This window comes from Hermetia illucens, chromosome 5, assembly GCF_905115235.1.
Source record: "Hermetia illucens chromosome 5, iHerIll2.2.curated.20191125, whole genome shotgun sequence".
Classification (NCBI taxonomy): domain Eukaryota; kingdom Metazoa; phylum Arthropoda; class Insecta; order Diptera; family Stratiomyidae; genus Hermetia; species Hermetia illucens.
Genome location: NC_051853.1, coordinates 80,003,792 through 80,027,623, shown reverse-complemented (window position 1 = coordinate 80,027,623; position 23,832 = coordinate 80,003,792). Strand labels below are relative to the sequence as shown.

At 41.0% G+C, this 23,832-nt stretch overlaps 1 protein-coding gene across 6 annotated transcripts in view; it reads left to right on the top strand.

Moving 5' to 3' along the window:
- The window catches only part of LOC119657329 (tetraspanin-9), an 87,249-nt gene that overhangs the window by 34,558 nt on the left and 28,859 nt on the right, over window positions 1-23,832 (top strand). For 3 of the 6 annotated variants that reach the window (XM_038064197.1, XM_038064195.1, XM_038064196.1), the window contains exon 3: window positions 18,462-18,530. In XM_038064197.1, the coding sequence (XP_037920125.1) occupies window positions 18,468-18,530 (63 nt within the window). In that variant the 5' untranslated portion in view covers window positions 18,462-18,467. Of the gene's footprint in view, window positions 1-18,123; window positions 18,376-18,461; window positions 18,531-23,832 lie in introns of those variants that run through there. The other 3 variants (XM_038064198.1, XM_038064194.1, XM_038064199.1) reach the window with 3 other exon arrangements.

The following is a 23,832-nucleotide window of genomic DNA, read 5'->3' as shown; positions in this document are numbered from 1 at the left end:
CCTCCATCTTATGGTTTTTAATTTGGTAAGACTGAGGGAAACGCTTTTATAGAAGCTACATTTTACTAAAAAAATACGTTTCCGAAATACTTTGAGAACTTATCTTCTGGGTACGTGAAGTTTCAGACATCAGATCCGCTCCAACTGCAGCGGGTGTCACCGCAAGGAAATCCTTCGATATTTAAACTAATGGGCTATGAATGACTAGAGTCTAAGAGTTCAGAGGCTTTGCCCTTCCCCTACCTCATACACGCACACACATACTTAAAGCATTGTAAATTTTCCGCGGAGCGAAAGCGTTGGTTAATTGAGCTCAAATGCGGCCGCTCTGGAAGCTTACTCAAAAAAAAAAGACGTAAGTATTTTCCTCTTCGTATTGCTGTTCGGATGAAATCTACCAAACAAGTTTTGGTAGCTTTGTTGATTTGAAGAATTTTTTTTTCTGTTTGAATATCTTACGCCCTTCAGAAAAAGTGTCTTCATGCATGCGGATGTGGGAGCAACTTTTATCGCCGATTTAGGCTCTTATATATACGGTTGGTATAAACATAATATAAGGTATAGTGCGTCAACAATACCAACGCTGCAACTTCTGGTAATGTGGCATTCACAACTTTCCACTGTTCTCTCCCTCCATTGTTCTGTGCAATATAGCTCTAGGGTGATTTATATGTCGGACATCCTAGGATAGTGTATAGTTGTTGCCTTTTCTTATTGGATGAGATACCCACTGCTACTTTCGTTTGCTCATCAACATTTAAACGAGTATTTGGCCCGTACGGCAGCAAACTTTCCCATTTACTGTTGTCTTAGGCCAGAATATTGAGATGACAGGACATAGATATAAGTTGTTAAAGGCTTAGAACTTTCGAGTACCAGTGGTTGCCCCTTTCCCTTCGTTTTGGACAAAATAGCGAAAGTAGATTTAACTCTGTTAATGCGTTGAGTGACATCAATTTAGCCACTTGCCCAACGCAATATTTTCGTCTCCATTACCACAAGATGCCATTCATGGTCTTTTGTAGTTAGCCAACAGTCGTAACTATAGAGGATGACAGAGCGGACGACATTGCAGTAAATTTTGGATTTGAGATATTTGTTAATACGTCGATCAGAAAGAACACCAGTTATGGAACGCCATTTCATATAGGTTGCATTAATGCGTAAAGCAATTTCGTAACGGAGTTCTCCATTGTTTGATAGCATTGACCCGAGGTGTATAAATCACTCAGTTCAGGGCAGGTCACTGCACTCACAATGATTGTGCCTGATTCATGGGGATCGATCTTCAAAAATTAAGTTTTATTCAGATTTAATCGGAGACCGTATGCGGCGATCATGCCATTTTTGCCCAAGTTGCTCGAAATAATTTTTACTATTAGTTGCTAGGAAAACATTGTCTGCATAGAACAGACGTTGCACCTCCCGTGTGGTAGTGTCGATAACAAACACCGAGAGGAGTGAGGAGAGGGCGTGCCCCTGATGGACACCCGTCAGAAATACGATCCGGTTTGGATTTACGGTTATTTGAACCATTTCGCGATTACGGTACGTTCAAATGGTATAGGAAGGTAAACGGATCGGATGGTAATTTGAACGTTCGACTTGACTGCCTTTCTTTCCCCGATTACGTTCGTTTTATTGCTTCGTTCACATCAGTTGTAATGATAATTACGTCTCTGTGGTTGTACGTGGGTACCTGTCTCGGGGATTTAATCCTAAGGTTTCTTAAGACACGAATTGATTTTGTGACCACAATCTGAGCCCCGCTGCGACAAGTTACAACGGCACCAGTTTATGCCGAGGGCATGGCGCAGCATTCATACTGGTGAATGCAAGTCCTACCTAAGTCTCTACCGAACTAAGGAGTACGGTTCCCATGTTGAAACGCAACACCACGTTGAGGCCCGAAGGTCTCTGTTGAATGTAACCAACAGGTGGCCAACTGCAACAACCGAGCTGAATGCACATACAACAGGAATTCTCCAGAAGTATGTGAATTTAGGGGCTATCACGGTTCCCAGTATACTCCTGGTAAGGTTTTGTGACCTATTGCCACTTCAGATGAGTCCCCGTGCAGGCTCGAGTCTGATCAGCCTAATTAGGCCCTGCAAGCATTCACCTACTGCATCACGGCCGGCAAACCATGGTTTTCCTCGGCCACTTGGTTCTGGTTCGGCCAACAGGGTTGCCACCCCGTGTTCCTTACCGTGATCTCTGAGCACCAGTTTTAATAACAGGTAGAATTGTTTCAAATGCCGGGAATGATTGTGGAAGTGGAGGATGAGCAAATTCTTTAGTTGAAATTTGTTCGAAATATTCTCGCCGTCTATCTGTCTCGGCTCGACGGTCGGTAAACAAAGTACCGCAGATGTTCGATATCCTGTATGTGTTCGTGTCAGCTTTTGGAAAGCCGACGGTATGACGGTGTATTGTGAGTATCCGAGAAAATTCCACATACCGTCTTTGATCCGTCACTGACAGCGGCTAAAATAAATGCTAGGAAATCAATTATTAAACCGCTTTAGGTGATTTTAGACAGTATCTTCAGCCACAACGAACTCAGCAGCTCTACGGTGACTAATAGGTGGAATAGATGTCAATCACCCAAGGATAAAGTAGTCAACAAGTGTTTCAACTTCATTGACTCATTCGCCGACAATCTTTCGATGCGTCGTCAGTAAGAATTCGGCTCAAGTCAATGCTCCACCGTGAGGGGTGTTGAGGGTTTCTTCATCCTGACCGGAAATCTCTTGGTTGAACCTAACAGTTACAATTAGTATCAGCTGCCTACAATAATTTAGAATGGATTGCTTATAGCAGAAAACGTCAAGGCTGCTGATGAATAGATGCCCTCAACACATTCCGTATAATGGATTGATGACCGCAGCACCTTAGATGGTCAGTAGACGCATTGTGGATTTATCTATAAGACAATTCGGTTTTAGAGCTGGGGGTTCACGCTATTACGCCTTTAATTTCTTGAGATAAAAAGACATGCTAGGCATGCTAGAAAATTCATTCCAAATGACGGGCTATCTCTTACGGGTATTGAGGGACTATTTGAGAAAACACATCTTACTTTATGAGACGGTAGAAGCAGGATGAGGATGGAGATCATGTCGGGGTAGCATAGGAATCCATCCTAAGTCCGAGCCTCTGCAAAGCTTTTTGCGATAATCTGCTAAGACTCGACATGTCAGAAGAGCTGCGCCTAGTCGTTGAACAGGGATAAAATAGACCTGGTACCTCCGTCGCATCAATGGGAGGCGTAACTGTTTATGGTTTCAGTGATGCGTTGGAAAAAACTCGAAGTAGTCTTCCGGGCTGATAATCAAAACAAAGTAAATGCTAAAGCATCCTGAGCAACGGATAAGGCTGCAGCAGGTATGTTGGCCTTATATTGACTAATAGCAAACATCCCTTCATCTAGCAGGCGACGATTTCTAATGAGGGCACGGCAGTCTGGTCTACTTCATTGGACGGAAATATAGGCTGACGCTCTGAGTAAGGAGGTGCATCGCAAGCGCTTTCCGCAAGTACAGAGACGGAGAGGTTTGCGGATGACATCTGTCTATCGCATCATTTCTGAACCGGCCGTGATGGGGAGTGATTCCCGTTGCCTTTCTTCGCACAAAGAATGTACCAGCGCAAGAGGAAGACTTAAGGGAGGTGGGTGCTCGTGAAGGGTACTAAATAAATGGCCACTCCGTTGGCAAAACGAGTCAAAAGGTAAATCGAATGCACGGCTCATTGGTAACTTGGGAGGATGGATGAATCGAAAGAACGGCGAAAAGATTATTTCCTTACCCAGCTTCTAAGCGGACACTATAGGAAAGCTCCTTAAGGCGAGAGATCGGGAGAGCTAACCAGAAATGATGTGGCAAACAATTTCAGGCTAGTTCTTTGATGACGAAGAGGCGTTTAGTTAGTAGTTTGACCGCGACCATTTTGAAAACAATGAGAATAGGGTCTTCTCGTGATCGAATCCATGCATGGTTGCCAGTGGCCACTAGTGCCATGGTAGCGTAAATCAAAAGACTAAACTATCATATTACAGATCATATTTTCACCAAATAAAGCATAAGTTTGGATATCAAAGTTGGAGTTAAACACATACCACAAAAAAAGCAGAGAGGGAAAGCATCACCCCATCACACGAAAGATTATTAAAAATAACCAACTACCCATTATTAAGGAATTAAAAGAGAAATCAGAATATTATTTATCAGTCGAAATTATGGATATAATTAAGCATAAAAAAGTTAGAAAAGGGCCCACTCCTCGAGTCATTTAAAGCGGAAAATACTTTTCCCGAGTACAAATTAGCTTTTTCAATTTTACTTAACCCTTGGCCAAGAAACTACCTCCTAACTCAAACCATACTTCAATTAATTCTCAAAAAACTAAATAGGGCGCACAGAAACATAAACTTCATCATGTAGGAAAACGCGACTTTCATCACAAAATGAGAGCATGATGATAATCCCACTGGAAAGGAGCGAAGTCCAAGGGAAATAAAGAGACAGCAATGAAAAATTTTAAAATTTAGAGCCTTGATCCAATATGGATTGTTGCGCCAACGATTATTATTACCCGGGTGATACAGATAATGAATAAAATCTGGAATCGGCTCTGGAAACGGGGTTTCCAGCTTGCCAGCAGACGCTTCTCATCAGGCTATGGGTACAATTCATCAAGGGCTGAAACAAAGAGTTGAAAAAAGAGTGAAATGTATAATATCTCTCACCCAGACTATGATATGGTGTACGTAGGGCAAACCAAAATCAGCAAGGCTAGAAAAAATGAACCGGAAAGAGTGAAATGTACAATATCTCCTCCTTAGCATATGATATGAATTACTTATGGCAAACCAAAAGATTGGTCACCGCTGAGGAGGAATCGTAGATCTTACAAGAGAGTACACTTATAAAGGGGACAAGTTTCAAGGGCTTAGTCTTCGAATTTGTTTGTTTTTTGCAAAAATTGTTTTGTTCGAAACTCTCATTGTCAGTCAAAGAAAGGCAAATTACTTTGCCTATATAACAGAAATTTATGAACCATGTCACGACGTTTTGTAATAAATAAAATTCACTTCAATAGGCCGCAGTGGGTGGTTCACCTAATCTGCATGGGTGAAGGCGATCTACCTCAACAAATGTATAGTAGCAGCATCTGTGCTGAGAAAGACAAGATGTGGCAGACTTTAATTAAGTTGGAGCGGTGAAAAAAACCAGAAAGCCAGGTAGCTGCTTAGGAACTCAAATTATTGGACCTTGTGCAAAACCGGGATATGTGAAGTTCGTTACTACTAAAGGTCTAGACGGGATATTGATTGTTACCCCATCGATAATGATGATTATGACATATTTTTTCAAATAGCTTCACATGATAGGTTCCTAAACTTTGCTCCCTTGATACTCCTGAAACCTACTATGTTTTCCGTGCCAGATGAAATGAGTAACTTACACGGATCTGCTAGAAGTGCTGCAGTGGAAAAGTGACCGGGTCCTCCTACTCGTGCTAGGCTTGATGGAAAAATTTACTGATTCTGGCAAAAAGGGATTATTAACCTTAAAAGTAATGCATAGGTATTTAATTTTACCGTGACAACGACCAATAATCGACCCTTCCCCTCCCGCTTTTATTTATTTTATTTCTTGTAAAAGCAGCTTATTTTATCCCTTTACTATCTTATATTTACTTATCACTTTCAATGCATACACCTCACTAATGCTACATAGCAGCTCGTTCCGCTCTATGCATGAGTCGGGTACCAACAGCAACCATACCAACTACACAAACTTGACTATCGTTATTTCAAATATTTTGTTTTTACTCATGAATTTCCATTTGATATCTTTTACCTAATAATCTAACAAACTAATTTTTTCATGCATTCTATTCGATGCATTCCCTTATTGTACGGAGCAGGATATTACTGGCGCTATTCATTAATCCCGAAAAATGGTTTAAAGAAAAAGGTATCCAAAAGTTATGTTAATAAGACTTATATGAGTTTCATCATGTCATAGATTCTTTCCCTGTATGACACTTCGAAATAAATTGGAATATGATTAGTGATTCCATATAATATTCTAATTCAATCTCGGAATAAGGATAGATTGTAATAATTTAATGTACGAAATGCTAATAATGTCTGGAATATTATTTCATGCAATGTTCTTTTCTATTATGTTAACAGTCATACTGTATTTACATATTAAACAATAATCACAACGCCTTGCCGTTTTTGTAGCCAAAATGTTATAATATCTTCCATTTCGCACATTGAACAGAATTGTCACCATGTACGCGGTGACACCAAGCTATTATGCAAATTCTCAAGCGAAATCGAATACTGATCTCGTTAAGAAGGCGCGTTAGATTAATTCGCAAGTATCTTTCTTGTGAGTATGTAGTTATTCTAGTTGTCGGATGACCATATATTATGTCAGCCTGGCTAGGAGGCAACCGGTTTTTGTATGCGTAACCCTGACATCTCTTCAGATGATGATTAAGCGTTTATGAAACACTTTTAGACTTAACTATTCGATTGAATTGTTGACTCAACACTAATTTTGTAACTAATTAGATCTTGTTGATAATTAATAGGAAGGAGATATTGATATTTCTGACAGTTAACATTTATGGATATGAAATTAGAAGAAAGGACTGCAGGTTTTGTTTTTATGATTCACATCTTGAGCATTTTGCTTCATCATCATCATCCGCGTAACAATCTGTATCCGGCCTAGGCCAGCCTTAATAAAGAATTCCAGATATCCCAGTTTTGCGCCGAGGTCCACCAATTCGATATCCCTAAAAGCCGGCGTCCTGGCCTACGCCATCACTTCATTTCAGGCAGCGTCTGCTTCGTCTTCTTTCTCTACCCTAAATATTGTCCTTATAGACTTTCTGGGCTAGATCATCCTCATCCATATGGATTATGTGACCAGCCCACCACAAGCTATTGAACTGGATTTTATTCACAACTAGACGACCATGGTATCGCTCATAGATTTCGTCATTATGTAGGCGCCAAAAATTCTTCGGAATTTTGTTCTCTAGAATGCGACCGAGAGTTCGCAATTTTTCTTGCTATGAACCCAGGTCTCCGAAGAATACATGAGGACTGGCAATGTCATTGTTTTGTAAAGTAAGACCTTGACCCTATGGTGAGACATTTCGATACAGTTTTTGTATGCCCAAATAGGCTCTGTTGGCAGCCAACAACCGTGCGCGCATTTCATCGTCGTAGGTGGTCGGTTGTGACTTTCGACCCTAGATAGGAGAAATCATCAACGGTCTCAAAGTTGTAGTGTCCTATCTTTATTCTTCCCGTTTGACCAGTGGGATTTGATGTTGTTGGTTGGTTGGTTTTTGGTCCTCACGTTGCCACCCTATATTTTGTCTTGCCTTCATTAATGTGCAGCTCAATATCTCGCGCCGCCTGCTTCATCTGGATGAAGGCAGCGGGTGGTTCTTCCCATGATGTCGATTTCGTCAGCATAGGCCAGTAGTTGGGTAAACTTAAAGAAGATTGAGCTCCTCTCATTTATCTCAACATCATGGTTCACTTTCTGCAGCGCCAGGTTAAAGAGGACGCATGATAGGGCATCCCTTTGTCTTAGAGCGTCGTTGATGCTGAATGGTCTCCAGAGTGATCCTGGTGCCTTTAGCTGACCTCGCACATTGGTCAGGGTCAGCCTAATCAGTCTTATCAATTTCGTCGGGATTCCGAATTTTGCTTGGTTTCTGGTAAATCGAGGGTTTTATCTGTTTCAGAGTAGTTTCTTTAAATTTTTGCTAAAATGTTGTACATACAGGACATAAAGCAAACCCCTTAGCATTTTCTAACTTAAAGACTATTTACTAGCATGATTAGTTAGGAGTTGTAATCATGTGCTATCCATCATTTGTGGATTTCGATTTCCAACAACCACGAAACAATATCATTGTGTTGTGAAGGCTCAATACATCTCCCAGATGTCACATTTATAGGGGATGATAGATAGATAGTAATTTATCATTTCATTACATCAGTTTCTTAAACTACTACAACTTTTAAGCCAAGAAAAGCCACAGGTCAAAAGTAATATGTTAAACGGTTTCAGCATAGCGCCAATGGCAACCTGAAACCTAATAATCCTGTGAGCACCGAATCGTCTTGTTCAAAGGACTAGCGAAAAGTCACGTACAGCGATTAAGTAGTTCTACGTTTAGCAAGAAAAAGACCCACGGCGTTTCGCAGTTCTTGACAACCCTGGCTTGATTCACGGTTATTTTAACGATTTCGCGAATATGGTTGTGGAGAATGAGTTCAAAAGTAGGACAGTAATTTGAGCAGTTTGGTGGACTACCTTTCTTCTTCCATATTGGAACTGTGGTACTAACTTGCCAGTCAGATGAGTTCTACCTTCCTCAGTGACATGATTGAAGAATTCACTGAGCCACAGTGTTGGTTTCCAGCTTTTCACTTTCCAGAGGTCGGATGCGACGTCGTCAGGTCCTGTTGCTTCCCCGAATTTCATTGGTTTTATTACTTCCTCGACTTCAGTTGCGCTGGCAGGGGGAATTGCTTCAAATAACGGGAATGATTGTGGAAATGGAGGATGAACGAATTGTACAGTTGAAAACTTCTCGGATTATTCTCGCCATCTATCCGTCGCCGCTTATCGGTTGGTAAGCAAAGTAACTTTCTTGTCATTAACACAACATAACTGTAAGGTATCCTGTGTGCGCTCGTGTCGGCTTTTAACAAGTCGATACAGATCTCTCGCCATCCCGACTGTCCAAATTATCGTAATGGTCTGTAATCGCTCGCTTGCTTTGCTTCCCGATTGGCAGTCTTATAAACTGAGAAACTTGCGGTAGAGGCGCTTCTTTTTCCGTACGTTTATTTCAACAACGTCATTCTAAATTTTAGTATCTGTGCTTATAAACCGCTTGCCTGGTTTGGTGGCCAGGGTTGCATAGGGCGCTTTGTGGATTGTTTTTTCCAACTGGTTTCAACGATTCTTCCCCCATGACACCTGCTGCTGTCTGCCTTTTCGCCTACATGGCAATTAAGATTACCTGCAATGATGATATAGTCATCAGTAGGCACGCTGCATGTCTTTGCATCGAGAAGTTGCCAAAAGGCATCCTTCTTGGCATCAAGTGAATAGTGCGATCAGCAGATATAATGGTCATCAAATCGTTCGACTTCTTTAAGGGCGTCACGGAAACCCTCAGAGATGGCAATGCCAACACCGTATTGATTGTGCAGGCTACCAAAATAGAGAAATTTATGGCTATTTTTGCCGCATCTACGTTTTATGTTGCACTTTTGGGACGAGACCATCGTCTTCCTTGTGGAGCGAAGATATCAATGTGCCTTTGTCGAAGGGCTCTTGCGAGTTTCTCTGTCTTTCCAGTCAGGGTAACAATATTTAGCGTGCAAACACGTATTTGTTTTGCACAGACTAATTTACTTACTTACTAATGCTGTTCATGCGCTAGGAATCTTTGCCCATTTCTCGGCAGGACCGGGATCCGGGATGCTGCGTCGACTGAGGTGGACGCCCTAGCATTTCTTCGAGGCTTGTGACTCAATTCGATCATGTTGTTTCTAATCACATTGAATGCAAGTTCTTGGTCGGCCTGTCGGAGTAACTCCAACGATACTCTATTTATCTGTTCCCCTGATCTCAGCATTTTATTTTTGTTTTACTGACGATAGTACAGAGTACGTTGCCTCAAACCCTATTCCTTTACCTGGGCTTGGGATCAGCATGCTCTATATATGTATAACATGGTGGAGTTTGGAAACGTCTGAAATTTGTTTACAAAGTTTTGAATTAGGCTTACCATTTAGGTATGGTAAAGCTACTTTTGATTTGAATGGCGGAACCACTAGTGATAATTATTTATGAACAAACTGCAACTTCTAGGTGATTCTTAACCTCAGTGGAAGACCGGCAATATTTTAGAAGTTTTCACCAGTGGAATAAAAATTGACTGTGAAATTGATGTGGAAGTTTACATTTTTACATACAATATATTAATTTGCATCGGACAGTTTTCCAGAGTAAGCCCAATATTGCTGTTTTGGCTGATAGTCAAACTCTCATCAAGATTTGGAGTCAGCGCAACGTTCTCTAAACTAGTGTGTCACCGCGAGGGCAAACTGAGTAACGTAGGAGGTTGGCTTAAAGTTCCTCCCATCTAATTTCCCAAATACAGGAAAATGGCCGGGAATGTGCGAGCTGGCCAGAAGACGTTTAGTTCTTGACTGCTTGTCGGCGGGCATAGCCTTGGTCTGCTGATTCAGGATGTCGCATGTTTACTGGATGCGAAATGGAGAAAGATTCGATCACCGAATGGCAAATCTGTATTGCAGGAACTTGTAAGCCATGCGCGTGTGATTACTTACAGAATCATTGTGATCTGTATGGGGCATAGCCTATAATACGCAAGTTTCAAAGTTGCGGTGAGTGAGGGTTTCGCAACTTTAGGAAGAGCCAGGCGATGGACACTGAAAAAACGTTCTTTGTTGACCTGAAGAAAATCCCTTACTATTGGGTAACGGAGTTGTTATCTTTTGTGAACTGCGCCGACTGGCTATAAAGTTTAGGACCCGCCAGATTTACCTCCTGCCACAATATAACAACCATGGCCCTGGGACTTGTCCGGTTAAAATTACTATTATAGAAAACTTGAACTTGTAAAATGTGTTGTCTGGTTGAGTTTTTGCGATTCAAAAGGTCCAAAATGTAAAAATTCGCCTACGAGTAATAAGTCTACTATTCTCTAAAAAGAATCCATCCCTATTTAGCTGCCGGTTTAGCACTCGTTATCTGAATAAGATCTAATTAGGAAGACCTTATTGAAAGATATTATAGTTACCATATATAGTCCAGAACAGCTTCCAGAAGCAAATTTCTCAACTGACGCTACCTTACTTTCAGCGATTCATACCTTTTCGATTTTATCCTTTTTGGCAGTTCAGTGAAACCTAATTTGTAATCTTGTTATCTCAAATCTATATCAGTGATCATCATGCGTGTAGACTTTCCACTTGTCTGGATGATCAAAACCAAGCGATGTGCTCTATTGTCACCATTATTGATAGGCATACTAAAAGTATGAAAGAGGTTTCTCGAAAATATGCCAAAGCTGCTTAGTTAAGGACAATAGATGAAAGGTAGCACTAAATTAACGGAAGTTATTTGTTAGTCGAAGACTGCGGTGCTCAACATGAGTGCTTTATTCTCAGTTTTATATTTTTTATGTAAAATCCATGAATTTTCTTAACTACTTATTTGTTTCAATATAATATCATTAGGGTTATTTACCTGTGACAAACTCCAGTTGTACAAATATTCCTCTTTTATTTCCTGTAACTGATATCCTCAATTTCGACTGAGCCTTTTTACGGTTTCCTCAGAATTCGCCTGGTGATACGGAATTTTTCTGATTCGCTTCCTGGGCATTCAACACTAATTAATTCTTTAAACCAGGTAGTTTCGCCTCATGTAATTCGCTGTCAGATTCAATCTGAATATAACAGAATTTTTGACGACCGATCTTCGTTGCCTAGTGCCTGTTTTACACTATCATTGTCAGTGGGTCAAAGCTGTCAGCTCCTGGTCGACTGCGTTATGAAATTTCTTCACGCATTAGTGCAACCTAAATGAAGGGGCATTCCACGAGTGATGCTCTTTGTGATTAACGTGTTAACGGATGTCTCATATCTAATACTTGCCGCAGTGTCGTTGGCCCTGTCGTCCTCAATGGTTCTGAGTGTTGGCCGATTGTAAAAGACAATAATCTGCGCCTGGCGGTAATGGAGATGAAAATGCTGCGTTAGACCAATGATATAACACGACATAATCACATCCGAAATGAGGATATTCTGTCGATAGGGGGTTGTTCCAATGGTGGCAAAACTGCGAGAGAGGTACTATCGATGGAGGTACTATGATTGATATATACGCTGGGTAATGATTTGAAGGCCTCGCGACCGCAAAGTTACCTAAACCTAAGGCGAAATAGTAGTTAAGTTTTCCTGTTTTTGTATAAATCAATAATTATCTGTTGCAACCAATAGTATATTATTCATGCAATGTTCGGAGGATATCTTCTAGTCCTGAAAAAGCAGTTTGGATGGCGTCCATTCAACTACCTTCAGTCAATTGAAACCAATCTAGAACACAAGAAGATTTTTTAAGTAAAAACTTTATATGTTTTATTCGGTGTTTAATAAGTGTGAAATAATCGTCAAAAATATACACCTAATTTCATTGAATGTGGCGAGACCGAATTAGTTCTTTTGGTGAAGATTTCGCCTCAGCCCAAACAAACACCAGCTACTTCTGATAGTCATCACGACCGTAACTTGTCTAGCATCTCACGGAAATTAACAATAATGTTGGAACAGCTGTTGAACAATCAGATAACATCATGCAGCGTGTTATATTACGTAATTAGAATTCACACTATCCACCCTCACCCTCCTTATTTGAGTGATGTGACATGTCTGATGAGGAATATGTGATTGAATGAATGATCCCCGTTTATATTTCAACGCAAAAACTCTTCAAGCGGGTTTCATAGTTGTACGTACGTTTGCGAATCAAACAATACTTCATCCAACAAACGAATATATGGGTTTCATTGATATCTAAATTTCAAAGTGGGGTGTATATGTGCCTGTACATATCCAAGGCATTTAATTGAATCTAATTCGTCGAAAAGTGCTCTCCCCCGTTTCAGGCGACTAGGGCCAGTCGTACTATATTCTAATATAACTCGGTGATTTCTGCTGCTGGTTTTATATCGTTTTCGCAGGCTTGATAATTTGAGTTGAGTCGATACTATATGTATGTTGTATTTTAAGCTCAAGAATAGTCAGTGGCGTACCGAAATTCTAGGGAAAGTTCACCTGTTATTATTGACAGAAAGAGATTCCTGTAGAAGTAGTCATGTTTACACCCGCGACAAGGGGCAAGGATTGAATTTCTTATTAATAGCGAATCAAGGTATGTCGATCGATTAGCGTTGATGATCGCTTCCGAATATTTACATTGGAAGTGTTCGCACATGGGATGAAAAACTGAAGAGACAATCCTTTTTCGGTAAATATTTATTCAGAAACAACACTCGTAGAATCACATTAAATGTTAAATTGCACCAATTGCAAATGAACTCTTGCTAGAAATGCTAGTGGTTTGTAGTCATTAAGTTCATCACCAGAGTCGAACCCGAGGCCTCTCTTCGCTGCAGGTCCAAATCCACGGATGTCATAGGCTAGGAACTCTACCATCAGCTATAGTCTTTCGCGAAGCCTGACTATGAGGATTTTGATCCTTCGTAGTGCCTGTCCTTCGTCACTGCAACTTATTCAGAGCTGATGAGCTTTTCATCATGATCCCAAGGCACTTGAACATTTGCTCTGTATGGAGCAAGCTACCACATTTGTGTCATAAATACAGATACTTTGTAGAAACATTTCATTTCTTTCACTCATCCCATATTTGGACGGTCATAATAATAATGGCGCAACAATCCATATTCGTAACGGTACACTACAGGATTATAGTACCCTGTAGGAGGCAATGTGGTCAGCATTGCGTTCGCCCGAGATTATTACCCTGATTTGACTCAAGTACTCGACTGGTACTCAACTTCAAAGCACGATACAAATTCCACTGCCACCAGTGGGATTTGAACCGCGCTCTCCGTGCGATAGCCTTATGCTCTAACCACTCAGCTATCTGGACGATCATGCCTCACTTTATATGGAACGATGCTTTTGACATATGAATTTCTCGCTTGACCAGTATTCCTCAATCATTTTGCCAATCACCGTCGCTTTGGTTAATTGATCAAACGGAACACTCGTTATGGCAGAACAAAGCTTCTACTTTATACATTGTGTGCCGCTATTAGATGTTACAAATTTAACAAGCCATGCTCACTTGGATCCACTACTGGCTTCGAGAGTCAGCTATGGTTATGTAGCGCCTTGGCATTAACCACTCATGCACAATACAGAAGACTTTTTTGGCAATTTTTTAACCTGGGAGTACCTGGTCTATGCACAGGATCCGTTTTCGAAAATTCTATACACGCTTCTTGGAAATCGCCTCAACCTAAGCAGAAACTTCAGCCGAACGGTGAAAAAGGGTTCTTCGACAAGTACTGAAACTATTGCCAGCAGCGCGACATGGTGTTGTTGATGCCGCCGTCTCTGCCCCCATCGATTTTTGGTTACTATTTTCCGCGATGACCTCAAGTCGGACAAGCTCCCTGATGACGCGCGATTGTTTCGCTTGTCTTCAACCTGTTGTACAATCACGTGTTCATATTATGAAAAATGCTTTGGTGCAACGCGGGCGGTAGGATGTTGTACTTGCCTTCGCCGTTGTTATTTCGTTGTAGGAGTGGATGACAATGAGGTTCATTTTCCCAGTCCACTTCATCCGTTGCCTACGCGAACCTGTTGAAGTGGTTACTAAAAATTGTGACGAACAAGCTCTAGTAGGTGGAGGCAAGCTCCTGGTCATCGTGGCGCCTAGACAATGAACCGCCCCACGATTAGCGGTTTCAATGCCGTGTTGTTCATTATGGGAGCTTGCCGGTTATTCGTACCGGACCTTCAATGTATCCACATTTTTGGTAGTGCAGATTACACCTAACTGCCAAGTGTGCTAATAGCTTCCATAGTGAGTAATCACCAAGACTACAAAATTCCTGCACTTTCCTCACCCTGAAGCGTTGTGGTAATCGGCAGCCATTCAGACTGAAGCTTTCCAACTTTTTATTTTCTTCTCATTAAGATGGGTTTCGTGTAATTCAGATTTATTAAGTCATTACTTATCCCTGGATGGGGGAAATATCACGTTCTCTCATCAAGTCTTTTCACTGGATATATCTCTGTGGGAAATCACCTCATTCAGAAGCGGGTTCGGCTCATTTTTCTTGATCACAGGGCTGATTTGGATGGAATCTGGGGGCTCTCAAATCACCTCACCAACTCATCAAACCATCGTTGTTCGGGCCGACCTTTTCATCGTCTCCTATCGGCTTCGCTGTTTAGAACAATCTTGACAAGCGAGTTCTCATTTCATGGCCATACCATGAAAGACGTCTTTCTGGGAATTTTTCCCCGATTGGTACAACCCCATATCTATCCTGCATGTTCTCACTTCCGATGTGATCAAGGCGTGTTACGATCTGGAAGGAAATGGTGTATGTAATATTCATATCATTCAGAACGCAATTACTTAGTGTTTTTTTGGTAAATTGGGTGAAAGATTGAAGAGAACAGGGAAAAATTTGCGAACACACAAATATGATTTTCTACTGACACGCGGTTGGAATCTGGATAAATGCAATTTGATTCAAAGGTAAAACCACAGTTAGATACTAGACAGCTACCACACTCCCCCTTGCTCCTCAAGGGGGGAAATCAGTGCGAGTACACACGATTTCAAATTGTTTTGCCCTTGAGCATGAGCGAGATGTAACGAAAATCCGATCAGCTGTGTTTGACATACCGCCCGGACTTGCCAATGAATTGGTGAGATTGACTGACAAGATCATTGCCTTGCATACTAAATTAAGACCTTTCGACGTTGATTGCTTACGACCTTGCGCGGATTTCGTGTCCTTAGTTGTTATCATCTTACTTTCACCAATATTCATTTAAGACCTCCTACCCAACGCCTGGTTCAGATTTTTCCTCTCGATTGCGAATCTTGATCAGTGAAACACCACCTGCTTTGCATCCTCCGGTATGCCATCGCATCGTGCACAATTTGATGAATAGCGAAACCCCAAGCGATGTAGATATTGAGTATAATAACCACCGTGCCCCGGGAGAAACTAGGTAGTGTGGCAGTTGATCTCCCCATGTTTCCACTCAAGCCACACTCTACATAGATTTGGGAATGGACCTGTAGGTCCAGGGACCCTTCGTAAATTCGCTCCATCTGTATTGATAAAGATGAACTGACTCTGACCATACCGCATTCCCGCGCCCTGTGTGCTCCTGCATACATCTTTCGCCAAAATATCACCACCACCAGTAATACCTCATCTGATGTGGCTCTAAAAGAATTGCAAACCCTCAAAGGCATCAGCCGGTAAATCGAATTTATCTGCTTCCGTCTCTGAGAGCATGCAAGCGCCTACATAGGGAACGAGTACAGCAGAATGGATCCTACCACTCCGGCTAGAAGCAGCCTTCGACAGTGTTTCGGCCTGCCTCTGCCTACTCTAGGTGCTCCCTGATGCTTAGTTTGGTTTCAATTGTCACCCCCAGTTATTTGATAGCCGCATTTGAAACAACCGCATATTCCCCAACTTCCCAATTCGCAGTGTTCTTCTTTCTACGGTTGTCTGGCTTTTTCTAACTAGGATTCTCACTGTTTCTGCCGCGTAAACCTCAACATTCTCTGGGCACTTTCTTCTCCCAACCACAGCTAGATCATTCATAAAACGGCAATCATAGTCTCCTCTGGGATGGGAAGAGCAAGTACCCCATTATGCATGACATTCCATAACAGGGCACACAGTTTTGAGCCCTGCGGTACCCATACTATACCAATGTAGTCTTTGGGATCTTCAGTTGTCCCGTAGCAGAGAATCCACCTTGAGAGATAATTTTCTACCACGCTCGCTAAATACCGGGGAGCACGTATGCCAGCCAACGTCCCTTCAATGCGGCCCCCAGTTGAATGTGTTTTTGATATCCAATGCCAACACGGTACAGTAACCATTAGAAATCAACACGCATTGTACAGGCTCACTACCATCCTTGTTGTATCCACGGTAAAGTGGGTACGTCAAAAACCATACTGGAGCTCTGACAAGCCATTATTACTTTCGACTATGGGCCGTCTCCGTCCATTAGAGCGGATAGGTGGCGACCTTTAATTTATAGTCAATTGGTTGAAAGTGGGTCCACCTGGAGATGATGATCTCCAGTTAGTAGATGTTCTCCCGCTCTATAGTCTCCATTGTAAGGGCGTGGGTGTTAACGAAATTTATGTTTCGAAATTTGCCTGTCTGACGCAGCGTGCGCAGCCGTTTGTTTATATTTTTATTGGGTGACTGCTATGATATATGTATAGTGTAGTGAGTCTTCTCTAGCGCATTTGTTATAATGCTGTTGTATCTGCTTTATATAGGAAGAGGCTAGGCTAGCTGCTTGGCAACTCCTTCTCTGTTCAGGGAGCGCACGTTCAATGAGAAAATGTGCAAATGGCTCACCTTTTTGCTTTCCTGGGATCGCTGTTGTATAGCAAATTCTGTCTGAGTCATCTTTTTACTACTTCGCAGTAGTTAGTTGTCCATGTGGGGTGGTGAGCACTACCCAACCCCCAGCCTAGAGGAACAGTTAGCACCAGTCGACGCTTGCGCCTTGGGACTTATATCTTTGACCGACTGTGGAAAATATGGTAGCAGCACGCTACGAAGGGATTCATCGATAACATAACACAAAAGGGAACGATATGCTGATAAGCTATTAGATAACTTATTTAAAATTATACTTACATATATGCAAAACCATAGAAGATTTCTTCTTCATGATATTTCAAATATGTAACAATATTCTAAATGTCGTTGAAATCTATTATTCTCTTTGATCATTTGCATAATGTCTTCTCTTCTTTCACCCAATCCATTAGTTCCGGGCCTAATAAAATAATTTGTAGGCATTTTATTGGCTCGAAAGTCGATTTTCTTGCAACACGAATCTTTTCGAGCCTTCTCAGATAGGAACCTCCTACGGTTGTTCTGACATGGTTCTACATACATATATGACCCCTAATTCAACTTAGGTCAGAAAATTTACATAACAATATCTCTCTTACCTCACTGGTACTAAAATCTCTACGTCCAACTGGATTCATATTGTATGAATATGCTTTTATTAATGGATCCCTGAGTGCTGTGGCCATCAACAGAGCAATCCGCCATGGCTACAGCAAGGCAAACACCAGACGACGCACTAAAACAGCTACTAACCTATTCACTTCTAAACTGTTTTAAATTGTTCTGCCACAATAAATTCAAATTTAATGGTGCCCCTTTTCACAGCAGTTGTTCTAATCAAATCCGAAATGATAGAGGATGTTTGTGATTTAGATAGTTCCAGCCTCAGCCTCCGCTAGTGCGTGCATGCATAGGAATGAGGAGAAAGTCGTCGCCGAGAATTCTCTAGCGTGCCGATTCTGTAAACATATCGAAAGTATCTGAGTATCTAGTGGTGAAGTGTTTATCTTGTGTCTATCCGAAACAGGAGAATCAATCGAGGGGCTATCGAAACCCAAGTAATGGCCGAGAACCCAAGCAGTTTTATGGTTAATATCGCATGCTCTTGTGTGTTCTTCTTATGTTCATAAATTAGTTTTTAAGTGACATCGAGATTGGCTCGTGTTTTAAAATTCTTTTCTATTTTATTTCAGGAAACCATGGGGAAAACGGGATACACATGCATACGCAGGACGTTTTGTTGGCTGAATATTATACTTTGGGTAAGCCCGGTTGAAAGTTATCTGCGCGAATCTGATTAACATTGTGCTGTGATAAGTTGGAATCCCTAAATAACAAAGCAGTAAAGGAAATGAAGTGTAGTGGCTTAAGAATATTACAAGCGCGCATCTGAAACCATAACTAAAGCCCTGCAGACCTAACAAAGAGACCAGTGTCTTTGACGGTCTTTGTGTTAATTGGATTATACAAAGCGCGTCTTATACCATAATACCATCCAGTGCTGTGAATCCACGCTTTGTATCTGAGTAATGTTCGTAATCCGATATTTTAATGCTTGCCAATGGATACTCTGTACTAAACTCTAAACTGCTTAACCAGGCCCAGGCCTTTTCATCTTATTGTTCTCTTCATATTCGGAGAAAGATCTTGCAGCAGATCTTATTCAGATTATATATGTACGAATGTATGGATCGTAATAAACAATTAAGGGAATGGCAGTAGTGGAAATAAAAACTTTGAATGCAGTATCCGGTCGGCGTTCTGATCTAGGTTAAAAGTTGAAAAATGTGTGCTACACGAGAGAGATGATTGCTGCAGTCGTTAAGCATCGTTATGGATTTCACATAGTAAAATGCTCATTGTTTTCTTTTATTAATGACGAAGGTCAAGAATATTATGGCTTCGTTTATTTGATTCACTTCACGCGGAAAGTGTGGATGTGAAGTGGTTTGAAGTTTTATTGTACTCAGCAAACAAGCCTAGTTCAAGTGAAATATGATGTTACTGGGTCCGTGAAGTCAGCTTCCACATAAACAATTTCATAGCTCCATAGCAAGATGCGAAGTGTTTGCTATATACAGAATCCAGTGCAAGTTTCTAGTATGTTGCAGAAATCTGTTGCGGATGGTGAAAGCAGAAACAATCACATCATAGCTTTTATACTATTACTTTGCGACAAAGTGCATTAATTACAGTTGTAGTTTCGAACTAATTGGTTGTATTGCAGCTGGACTAAAGTATTCAGAGAAAAATATATCTGCAAATTAACATTGTCAGTTTGCAGATCTATAATTGCCATTAGTTCCATATGAAGCACAGGCTGGCAACCACACCTGTGATGTTTAACATTCGTTAATTTTAGAGTAGGTCGCCGATAATAAAAAGGAATAAAATTAAAGACGTTACCAAACTTACTCAAAAATGGCTAATTTGAATAAGGAATAGTATCGGCGACAGAATGATGGCTTAGTGTCTTGGCCACGGAAATTCTGCAAAAATTTTATTTCGATCAAGCGCATAGCATTTTGCACCATCATATGCTGCTCTGATGATAGCTATTAGTTTGTCTAGAATGTACCTCCTGCGTAAGGCATATCAAATGCTCTCCTTGAAGTTTCTGCTGAAAGTCATTAATTCGCTAGGAAGACCCTGTGCTATATCTACACAATATGTAAGTAAAGGCAAATAGCCGTCAAATGATGATCTCGCTCGGGGTTCACGTCATAGCCTCTCCTATTTCTCATATCCAGAAGACAACCCCTGAATCTGTTTATGGTGATGTGGTCATTTTAATTCAAATCAATGTAAGTTGCCCCAACTGACCTCATGGTAGCCTCTGCGTTCCAATAGTGTGCTGTTAATGAGGTATTACCAGAACCCACCTTTACATTCAGATCGTCCATCATGATCACAATATCATATCTAGGAAGCTTCTCTTCGACCACATTCAGTTGCTCCTAGAAAGTCCTCTACGGCTGTACAGCGTAAGCTTTTGGTGCGTAACACTGTACGGTTGTGATGTCCACATTTATTCTGTAGTTAATGTAATTTAGTAACTGTTTTCAGGACATGAGGCCGTGTCTAGCGAATATGGGAAGCATTAATCCAATATTGGATTTACGACTAATTCCGGCTGGTCTGCCAAATTATAATAAGACAGTGCCAGAGGAGAGAAAGACGTGCTTGCCAGGCTCCCATTATCTTACCTCGTTTTACACCAGAATGTCTACCCGATATTGCTGGAGTTCTCGCTAAAGTTAGAGCAAAAATGCATTCTAGAGACCCTCGAAAGTGTCGCCGAAGAGTCTTCGGATATTTCAGAATCTACTCATAAACGACAAATTTTAAATGCTCTGAATTCTAAACTCTACAGCGTAGAGAAAGTCTTCATCTCAGCAGGGCAACAACTTCCCGGCTGAATGGTAATAACTATAAGTTCCGGTTGATTTGATCTTGCCTACAATAGTGAGGCTCCCTCCTCCTCCCTCAGACTGCCTTGCCATCGTCGTTGGCGTCTATGTCTCATTACTCGGGAAGCCGTCCTTGAACATTAGCGAACCACATATTCAACATTTCGAATAGAGTTCGTATACAAGCTAATGGTTCAATAAATCCATTTTTATGAGATCTTCGTTAAATTTTTAGCTTTCTGTCAGAAAACTTCTAACTAGTCCCTTTACCTATCGGTTCAAACCGAAATTCTGATAATAAAGATTTCTCAGTTATATTCTATCTACAGTATTGTTAAGTCTTCTTTGAGTATCTTTGGTTAAAACTAAACAAAATTCAATCTAAAATAACACCTCAAAAATCCTTACACTGATTATCAACAGTCTAGTGAAGTAAAGTGATGATAATTCATGATCATCATCAACGGCGCAACAACCGATATCCAGTCTAGGCGTGACTTAATAAGGAACTCCAGATATCCCGGTTTTGCGCCGAGGTCCACCAATTCGATATCCCTAAAAGCTGTCTGGCGTCCTGGTATACGCCATCGCTCCATCTTAGGCAGGATCTGCCTCGTCTTCTTTTTCTACCATATATATTGTCCTTATACACTTTTCGGTCTGGATCATCCTCATCCATACGGATTAAGTGACCCGCGTATTTGTACTCTAGGATATTTACAAAATTCAGCTAGTCATGGCATTTCATACAGAGAGCACTTCGCTCAATGGCAACAAATAGCACTCAGACACACGAATACTTGGTAACGTAAGTCAGCAGGAATGACTTTGCCATCAGCTGCTGCATGGTTTGAGGTGTAGTCCTGAGCCCAAATGACATGGTTACGAATTGAAAGGCCAGTCTCTTTTGAACTATGAAAGTAATTTTAGCCTTAGTCTCCCGACAATGAATGCAATGACTCCAAGATTTGACAGAAAGAAACTTTCAGATCTAAATGAATATCGGGAAAGACTGAAAGTCCCCTCGATGAAAGGCAAAGAATGCGTATCCTGAATTCACTTCTAGGATAACCGGGAATCGCTCTCGCAGCTAGTATCTGTTAAAGTTGGCAAAGAGATGCTCCTCTATGATGGGATAGACTGACAATCGTGCTTACTCAACTGGTTTACTACTTCCAGTCCAACGTGTGTTGTGACTCTTGAACGTACTGAGCCCCCCGGGCAGACGGTTGTAGTCCCAATAACAATCTGCTGCTTAACTTCTAAATGGAGTATGTGCATTCGTACACAGTAGCCCGAAATTTTCCAGTAAAGTTGAGGCGATTAATAATCCCGCGCGGAAAAGCAACTGTTTGAAGAGCAAAGATATTGCCATGTTATGTAAAAACACAACCCTAGGAGGTGATGATAGTGTAGACATGATTCGCTGAGACGTATGTGATTGGGTGAGAGTTCCTGACAACCGAAAGTCTGGGAGTCATATTCTAGTTGATCATATCCTTAAAAGCTGTCAGTTCTAAATCCAATCTGTAAAAGTTGTCAGATCTATTATTCAGTTGTGCTTCATAAGTTGAACCAGGCAGCTATGTCGTGGCCTGATATACTGGGAGTATGTTCGCCAAAGAGTAAGTGAACCTGGCAAGGAAACAGAAGGAAGGAGACGTCGATTGCATGAAAAGTGTGTGCTTTTTGATGTGCATGTTTAGACTATCCACAAAGTCTGGAGTAATCAAATCACTCAAACTTAAAGAAAATCAATTGGAAATTGCGAAGGTGAATAATTATAAAAAAATATAAAAATAAGAATCAAGATAATTCACCAAATGAAAGTGACGATCAACAAGAAAATTAAAAAGAAATACATCCAAGAAACAAGAAACAAATTAGATCGAAGATTGAGCATGCTGGCCATTCTTACTTTTGATGAAAAGCAAAAGAAAATTGATGAAACTTAAGACTCCTTTCCAGCTCTAATATACTCTACACTCAACGAGCACAACTCACCGATCACAAACTACCATCTCAACCCCAAAACTTAATTGTTCATGTTAGCCGCCATTTGTGATAACTTAGTGGATTTGTAATATACTTTTATTAACTTTATTTGAGTATATCTATATCATAATATATCAAAACGGTGGTATTTTGAAGCCTAGATATTTCATTGGGGCATTACCATGACCTCTTTTCATGGTCATGTGGGATATTAAATAAAAAGTCCCGCCTGGTATTTTCCAAACTGGCCTCAGTTCCGATATTTGATGCAAGTGGAGGGAGTACCGGGGCAATTAAGGGATCATTATTTTCACGGACGCATTCCGAGAAGCTCCTCACTCCAGTGATAATAATCGATGGCGCAACAATCCAATTAGATCAGGGCCTTGAAGTGTGTTAGAGCACTACTTCCTGACTGTACTGTACTGTAATGTACCGTTACAGTTACAGTACATTCGACTGGTATCCGACGTCATGTAACGATACAAATCCCACTGCCACCAGTGAGATTTGAACCGCGACCTTCCGTATGACGACTCAGTGTTCTAACCACTGAGCTATCCAGACATTACCCAATTCAAACATTTGAAAAAAGTCACGAAGTTGCCGCTACATGGTATCTAGGTTCCGAAATACCCTCAAATAAAGTTTTAGCTCATTGCCATATTTTCTAAAAATTGATTGAGGGCCCTCCTTAAGTTCATCCCAGAACCATAACATTTTGTAGTAATATAGGCTGTACTTACTTTACTGTACTTACTTTTACTTGTACTTTTTTTTTTCACCGAATATAGCCGTAGGGATATCAAATCAAAAGCCTCGATTAGTACTTTCCGAAACCGTTATAAGTTTTGACATTGGTTGTAAAAGGGACGAGTGCGGGGGTCCGAAAAGCGTCATTTACTTTAAAGACCCGTTATCGAAAGCTACACAATCTAAATATCTGAAAAGAAATATGGTGGATTATGCGCATGGTATCGAAGCCTCAAAATGCTCTGCCTAGCAATGGCTAATAATAAAGCTAATAATAACCGAGAACTTCCCTTAGGTTTGCCCTAGAATCATCAACTTTTGCTGTAATATAGGCTATACTATAGAGCATGGTACTATCTCGTGGATACCCCACTATTACCGACAGAGTTATAATAATTCAAAATTG